Source organism: Atta cephalotes (assembly GCF_000143395.1).
Source record: "Atta cephalotes unplaced genomic scaffold scaffold00019, whole genome shotgun sequence".
In the NCBI taxonomy this organism is placed as follows: Eukaryota; Metazoa; Arthropoda; class Insecta; order Hymenoptera; family Formicidae; genus Atta; species Atta cephalotes.
Window position 1 is genome coordinate 998,866 of NW_012130083.1, and position 9,197 is coordinate 1,008,062.

The 9,197-nt window shown below is 34.0% G+C and overlaps 1 protein-coding gene across 1 annotated transcript in view; it reads left to right on the plus strand.

Annotated features, from left to right (window-relative positions):
• The first annotated feature begins 1,371 nt into the window (after positions 1-1,371).
• Positions 1,372-9,197, plus strand: part of LOC105619154 — a 29,141-nt gene continuing 21,315 nt past the window's right edge. Inside the window, exon 1 of the mRNA XM_012200684.1 lies at positions 1,372-1,495. Within this exon, the coding sequence (XP_012056074.1) occupies positions 1,372-1,495 (124 nt within the window). The remainder of the gene's footprint in view (positions 1,496-9,197) is intronic.

The window sequence follows — 9,197 nt, forward strand, 5'->3', positions numbered from 1 at the left end:
CGCGTTGCTTGCACTTTTATAAGAATCTTTTTCCTCTTTCTCTCTTTTCAACGCCCGAATTATATATTTATCTCGTCTTAAGTGCAAAAATTTTGGGAAATTTTAAGCAACGCGAACAAACTTAATGTAAAGTATTTATGAAAGATGATCGTCGCACGCATATGCGCGACGGCATTTTATTTTAAATACATATCGTTATTTTGTAGGTAATACTGTTTCTACCTCACCAAGTATCCGTATTGTTCAAGTATTCTACACGCTTATCGCGAGTGGATATATTTTTGTATACCGCACAATTATAAAAATTCATTGTATGAATAAATATATATAATAACTTTATCGTTAGACAAATATTATATCGCCTTACTTATCCCGTGTTGTGTATTCTAATCCTAAAATTTGGTTCTATCTAAAGAAATCCAATAATTAAAAATGAAATATAATAGTGTTCCATATATATGTTATGTCGTAAATATAAAATAAGGTCGTTATTTTTTGCTTGTTATGTTATGTGACATTAAGATTAAAAATATGCAAGAGAATATATGTGTGTATATAGAGACAATAAAATAGCAAAGGTTACACCTAGTAAATGCGCGAATCTTTATAAAATTATAATTCCACATGTTCTTGTAATAACGCCTCGAGGGACACGTGGTACGGAGCCCTAGGAAATTCGAACAGAAGCGGTATTTGCGCAAGTTCGGCGCTTTTCCCTCTTCGACGGTCGCGAAGCGTTTAGTTTCGCGTGAGCTTGCAACAGTGAAGGATGCTTTAACGACTGGTGAAAAGTTTCGGTAGAAATATCGAGAGAAAATTCAAAATAACGCAATACTATCGGATCGCGCTGTGACGAAGAAAAAAATAAAACAAAGAAAGTTTTACAGAGAGTTTGATGCAGGTTTTTTGATCCGAGAACAACTGCTGCAGAATTTATTTGCAAGCGAGTTCATATTATAGAATTGAGAAAAAGTAACTATTCACTGATTAGATAAATTTTTAAACAAAATGTTCTTTATAAGATAATGTACTTTCAATGTAGGAAGTAAATATCACATGTTTTTTGGGGATAATATCACTTGATTATTCTTTAAATTCTTTGGAATGGAATCTCATTCTAAAAGGTGAAATTTGAATCAGTCTTGAGACTCTAAAGAGTGGATTAATTTTTAATCTTTAAGAGTGAGATTTCACTTTTTAGAAAGAGATTTAAAAGTTACAGACAGCAACGTTTAATAAGCTCTTGAAGAAATAACTGCTCAAATTATGAAAACATTTTTAGAAAAATATCTTTCAAGTAATTACGAGTGATATAATCCTGCAGGATTTTTGTTAAAAGGCATATAAACGTGTGGATCTATTGGACGTCCCATGATAACGCAGACAAAGGACCTCGTGAAGGATTCCATTGGCGATATGTCTACTTACGAAAGGCCGAGCGATGTGCATCATTTGTCGATGATGACAAGGATTATAGGGGTGTGCACCGCTATTGGTGAGTCCCAATAATTTATGTTTTGCATTTAATAATCGCTCATTACATTCCCCCTCTCCCTTCCGATCCTACATTATGTATTATTATTGATGTTATTTTTCCGTCGACGAAAATGAACCTTCCATCGAAGGATGTAGAAGCTGTAGAAGATTAAAATTCAAAAATTATTGATTTATTATTAATACTAAGATTTATTAATTAATTTAGAAATATATAACAATTAGATGCTGCGAGTTAGTAGCACGATATCACAAATTATATATAAACCAATACATAAATCGTTTCAACAATATTGCAGCAATGTTGCCGCAATTTTCTGTTTTGTATGAGTAAAGAAAGAATTTTTGCTTGGTTTGAATAAAAATTTCATCTCGAGAGAAAAAGATAACTGCAATGGCGACGTAAAAATGAAAATGTTCTTCTTTATTGCTTCGAACGAGAATGGGGATCATGGGGATGCGCGGACACTGCTTTTCATTACTGCTTAGAGATGGTAGAAAGGCTCTGTACCTATCAGCGAAGCTATTTACACCTGCTTAATATTAATAGATCGTTAAAGTACAGCCGAAGATAGTAGCTTGGAACTCCGAGTTCTTTCGAGGTCCATCCGGTGAAAGGGATCTCGTGCTTAAATAGTAGCACATTATCGGACTTCGGCGAAAATTCCATGGCGCGTTCCTTATTTCTCAGACAATTTGAATTCTTACGAGAGAAGAATTCAAGTTATTTGAAAACCAGCGAAACAATGATAACAAAATGATAAAGCAACATAACAAATAACATAACAAAAAATTACATAATTTTACTTTTAGATAAAAATATTGAGGAAAAGGTAGAATAGATGAAAATGTGGACCTTCATTTTATTATTTTCTGTGTAATTTTTTTAAATTACGTTCGAATCAATGATATAAACATATATTGTAAATAATAATTAATTTAAGTTTAATGTAAAATATATTTGAAATAATTAAAACAACAGTGGGAAAAATTATTTAAATGAAAGGACTATGTTGTGTCTATTTGAATGCGATGGTAAAGTAGATCCTATTGGGTTGTCCGGAAAGTTCATGCCGCAAAAGATTTAAATTTAATAAATGTATACTAAAATTTAAATCTTCTGCGTTTCAATTTTCCTTCAAAATCGGCACAGATAACCCAATATATATTTTTACAGAATCTGCTTTCTTCAGGTCTATTTGAATTTTCCACAAAATTCTTTTCAGGAACACATTTTCTTAGCGATACTCTTGCGTTGAGTCTGTCCTCATGAATGTTTATCACGAGCAGGACGAGCACCTCTTTTCCGCTTATTACTGATACCTTCAGAGATTTCTTAAAATTATTTTAAGGTAATAACTGCAAAGATTTTTAACAAAATGTATCAAAGTTTCTTCGTATGTTGTATTTTCAGTGTCAAGTTTAATGTGATTCAAAATGTAATTAAAAAGTTTATATCTTAAATTAATTCTTAAGATGTTACTTTCCTTAACTATATTTTTGCTAGCATATAATTAAATGTCAACAATTTTATATTAGGCCGTCTATCGAATGAATTATATAATTCGAGCTCTGAACAATTTTAACAATTTTTCGTTAAAAATCCCGGACTTCGCAATATTTATTTATTGTTCATTTCTACTAATGTAGATTAATTTATTCTTTATCCATTTCTAATTCTTAAGAACTAGAAAAGGATAAAAAGTAAACCAAGATTAAAGTTAATTTACATTGATAGATTAATTATGAAACGGATATAAGAACAAGTAAAAACCTTCTCAAGAAGAAGTGTTAATTATTACAGAATTTTAAATGGAGTTCACTATGGAGTTTACTATACAGCAGGAACTCTTTTACTCTGTATTTATATATATACGAAGTAAAATACCAATTAAACTTAATAATAGTCCTGTTTAACAATGTCTAGAAATAATCGACGACGAAAGTAAGTTTAATGAACTTCGAACGCTTAAAAAACACTCCGTCAGATTCGACTGCCAATAACACCTTATTCCTTTCGTTTTCCGACTATTTTGTTCCCGTCGCGACAATGACGAAAAATACTCTCGTCGGATCCGATGGTCCATTATCTCCGAATGAATGTGGAGGTTTTTGGATGGCGACGTGTTACCGAAACGCTCCATGTCGTGACGTTGCTGACTCATCATCCATCGCGAGCCATCGGAAACGACACGGGGATTAATTGCCTGCGACAATCACGCTTTGGTCGGGTCTCTTAATTGATAACACTTAATGTATCCACCTCTCCGGGAGGGCAATTAGCGCGCGCGTTTGATCGATCCAACGAATGAATGGCGAGTCGCTTTCAAGAGCATTTAGAATCCAGGCCTCGAATCTGACCATTAACGTTTAATTACGTGCGCTTCCTGGTGCTAAACGATCGTGGACGATTGTGAACCGCTCGCCGAAATCATCAAACGTGTATGGCATCCCGAGAAACACATAAAAATGAATAAAAATCAAAATAATTTTATTTTTATTCTTAATACCAATAAACAGTCAAATTTAATAATCAAAAAAATCATTATTTTAATTCTCATGACGTCAAAATAAAGTTGATTTGATCTTCTCCTGACTTGGTGTGTTCCTTGAGATGCTCACGATTCTTTTCTCGGATTTGATTGATTTTTGAATGTTATAATCTCTTTATGATCACGTTTGCTGCATGCATATCGTGTATTATACAGCACAGCACAGCCACACATATACATTTTTCTCTCTCATTTTAACGTGATTTATCGTGCTGTCCATTCGGCACCTCGTTGAAGGGCTCACTCGGTTTTAATTGGTTCACCACGAGTGTAAAGCAAAATATTTTACGCTCACGGGTGGTGTAAATGGACCACGAGAATATTTGCGGGGAAATTGCTCGCGATTTAACGAAATGGTTTTCCCCGGAAGAACATTCATCGCTTCGCGAATCGCATGTTTTTTATATTTTACATATTGCGTATAATAATGTTGCGTGCGATGGCTTGTTTCGTGATAATTTTATCGCGCGTCTGTTTCAAAATTCGTTGACAACATTCGTAGTGCCAGCAGGCTTGCACTTGAATACACACTTGTATAAATTTATACACAATAGCTCGGTATTTATTCGAGGATATTTCTTTATCTGTTATTACAGTTGCAAACCGCACGCGCGAAGATCAAACCTCCTTGTTTGTTTCGCGCTATTTTATCTTTTTCAAAGATGGTATTTTTGATAAAGGCGCGTAAGAAATATGAAGAACAATGTGATGACAATTGCAGCGTGCATTTCGCGACCACGAGCGACGTGAAATCGAGCTGACAGCTTGGTTACAAACCGGCCGTTATTTATACCGTTGGTTACACCGAGGCACCCGCATTCGCGATATCCGACTTTTTCGCTTAATCTAGAAAAGACCGCAACAGAGAAGGAGACAGAGCGAGATACAAAAGAAAGATAAATAAAGAATTTCGCTGCTGATAACGACACGTTCGCGTGAATTTTTTACGAGATTATTATTTTTCTTTTCTTTATCGCGCCGCTACCGTTACATAGCAAGGGAGAAACCCCTCGATAAAGGAATCCATGATTGAAAAGGACGTGGGGATGAGATAGAATTCTACGTGCTTCCGTCTCTCTTCTTGAGTATACTTTTATATAATATTCCCGTGGATAAAATCTTCTCAGATTACGTTAGCGGATAAGCTCGCGACTCCGGTTGGAATTTGCAAAATTTTCGCCGATCGAATGGCGATCGTTGCAACGCGAGCATCGCGAGGATATAAATATAACTAGGCTATTTACGTGCGGTTGAATATCGGCATTTCGTTATCTTGGTCCAGGCGATGGTGCGGAAAAGCCACGGCCGACGATCGCGTTTTTTTCCAAACAGTTCGCGATCACCCAGCGCCGATGGATGATGCGCGCTCGCAACCGGAAAACAAGCCTCGCGGACCATCCATCCTTTCATCTCTTCTCTCCTCACCCGCTCGCGCTTGCACCCTTTGGACATGCCTGTCGATAAAACGCCGTTGGTTTACGTTGAGGCCTTATCGCGGAATTCCGCGGGCGACGCTAAGAGAATAGAAACTCAAGCAGAACGACAAGTCATCAATGACATCAAAATGATTTCGAAATGAGCATTGAAAGTCATTTATGATTCATGACTTTTAACGTCACTTTTGACGTTATCGTGACTTGTTCTGCTTGAAAATGTATCGCTTGCATTGTATATAGCATCTCTCGAAATAGACGCATAAGCAAAAGTTACAAGAAATTCGTCCTGTAGATATGTTATAGAGAGTCTTTAATCAAAAATTGATCTCTAAACTGTGATCAGACTAGAGATTGAGATTGGGTTAGAATTTAACCAATCAAAGTAAAGTTCACTAAACTTGAGATTGATTTTCTCTTTCTTCTGATTGGTTAAATTCCAATCTCAATCAATCTCCAGTTTGATCACAGCTTAAAAGCTTGTTCATGTTCTAGCAAAATCCTACATTCTAGAAAATATCGATGTGAATTCAACACTATGCAGTGTCTATATAATTCTCATCGTGTTGGCGTTAATATTAACATCATGATGTGAATTTAACATGAACTTTTAATTCATGCTATGGTATTAACATAAACATCATGAGTTTTATGTAAACGCATAGTGTTAAATCCACACTAATATTTTTTAGAATGTACTAGCGAGAATAGTTACATCTTATTATCTTGCTCTGATTATCCTAGTGATTAGAAAATATCGGATCAATTAAAAATGACCCTTTTATGGCTCTCTAAATTAATGTTTCATCAAGATCAAGAAATCTTGTCTTGGGTTTTTCTTGAATCAAGACAAGACCAAAACAAGAAATTGGAAATTGATTTCAAGACAAAACAAGAAAATTGTTATCAAGACCAAGATTTCTTAATTTCTTGAAATTTCTTGAATTTTTATGACAGTTTTTATTTTTAATACTTTATTATTTTAATATTTTATTTCTGATTTGAAAAGTTTTGAATAAATTAGATTTCAACATTTTCAATTGTATTTATTGATATTTATAACTGGTTATATAGTATAGAAATGTATATTCATACATTTTCACTAAATAACAAAATAGCATATGAGCAGAGTTGTAAATCGATTATTGAAAAAGTGAAGTCCCTGATCTAATCAAATTAAATTATACTCACCGATACATCTTTGTTGTACCCGATATTAACCTTTATATTTATGTAAAGGAATATATATAAAATTAATATTGCGAGATTAATATTACTTGCAAAAGTATATTATGTATAACATTTGCGTACTTCTACTAATAGTATTAAATTAGGAATGATTAAAATATATAGTAATTATAATAATAAGAATTATAAGCTTAAATTCCTAATAAGCTTAGGAATTTAATAATCTGAAATAATTATATTTGGTAGTAACCTCATTGATATTACAAATGATAATTTGAAAAATATTTTTAATCTTTATTAATAGATTTATGCATAATAGATATTATAGGCACACTTTTAAACCATTTTTTTTTAAACACATAGTAAACTACGAATTTAAATATATAATAGTAAACTACGAGACGACTCGACATTCAATTTGTAGCTATGTTTTCTTATTATCTCTTACGACGTGACGTAATCAAAGAGCCATAAGGATTCTGCTTAAAAAATCAAGAAATTTCAAGAAATTCAAGATTCTTGAATTCAAGACAAGAAATATAAAATCAAGAAATAATCAAGACAAGAAAAACGAAATTTTTTTATCTTGAAAATCAAGACAAGACAAGAAATCTTGTCTTGATGAAATATTACTCTAAATTCTTTGGAATAGAATCTCACTCTAAAAATTTCACTTTAAAGTGAGATTCCATCCCAAAAAATTTAGAGAGTATGAGTCTCTGATTAAAGAGTCTAAGTCTATCCGGAAATTCCGAAGCAATCTTGCTTCTTTGGCATTTCGACCAGAACCTTTTTAAATCGCTTTAGAATGGTGATGTTATTATCTGCCTACGAATTTATAAAAATTCTCTTGATTGGCATTGCATTGCGAAAATCTGAATACTGAGAGCAGGCACGACAAGCTTCAGATAATCGAATATGCCAGAAAGGTCGCTATCACCGTCTCGTGAAGCCATCTTCTGAAGAGGAACGTCGGAAATGCGGCTGACATATCACGTACTCAACGTCGTCGCGTCGCGAGTCGTCTCGCGAGATGATATCATCGTCGTCATCGGAGATTTCGAGCGAGCTGTGACTTCCGGAAAGAAAAAAAGAGCGAGGTGACGTGGTGGAATACGCTAGTGATTCGAGAGGCTCGAACTTTCGATTGCTCGTAACTCGTTGTAACAAAGACAAACCGGGGATATTTTGTTACGCGAGTAATCCGAGAACGAACTTAACTTTCATCGCGCATCCGAATAGCGTTCGCAGTAAGAAAGCAATGCAGCTCCGAGACTTCTTTAGACCGTGTCATCTTAAAGAGAAAAGAGTTTTATGAGCTGTTTCTTTCAAAAGAAATCGAGATTACGGTGGTCCGGAGGGAATCTACGATCGCACGATTCCCGTGTTGAGTTTCAAGATTAATGATGCGATGGACATAGAATTCACTAGTGGATCCACGGAAGGAGGGAAGCATGGAGTTTCTTTTTTAAAAATATTTACAGAAAATATTATATAATATTTTTAATATTTCTAAAATGTTGAATTACAATTTTGATATTTCTTTATTTAAGAACTTTATTTAACCTTCTAGATATAAAAACCATAAATTCCATTATATAATTCTTTTTTTATGTTAATATTTTAAATAAAACATTTTATGAATTATACATTTAAGTAAAACTTTAATATTCTGTCTTTTTGTATTTGACCTTAACCTTCATCAGATAATTAAAATTTTTTCGTTATACCTGACTTTCCTTGATAAATCACTTATTTTTTATAATACTTTTAAAATTATATACAAGCAAGTAGCGTTAAAACAAATCTTATATTCCCACGGTGAGGGTTAAAAAAAAATTTCGCTTGCGGCTCGCAAATGCGAATCTCCTTTTGGCAAATTTCTGAATCCACCATTGATAGAGATTAGTAACGAAGACACAAGGTAACTAGAGCAAGGGTTACCATTGCACTCCGCCGCAACTTGACGGTCGTCGTTAGACGAGTTCTCCGCACGATCTCGCATTCGTGTACTTTAATTAGTTTCCGAGAGTCTGCGGGCACCGTCGAAATCGCTACCGCAGCATATCCTCTGAAATTATAAACTGCAATCGGATTAACCCTGGTTTCTGAGCGTCTCTCCTGGTTCGTTTACAACGTAAATATCGCGCGCTGGACGCGGGTTCCGCTTTCCCATTTATAATCTCGCGTATGACAGCATCCTTCAAACTCGATGAACTGCAGAATTGTTGGGAAACGAGTTAATAAACGTTACGCATATTTATCGATGCAATTAGTATATGCTATTTGGGAAGTATATATTTATATAAGTATATATTTGGTCGGTTCCATTTATTATCTCATAAATTATAAGTTTATTATAGGGGATATAAATATAAATGAGGCAAATTAAATAAATGCGAATAAATCGAATGTAAATTACTACAAAAATTTATCCAACTTCAAGTACATTTAATTTTAATTTTAATTCGATTCCAATGCTAATTGTGAGTAGATAGAAATAGTCAATAGATTTCAGAATATCAAATTC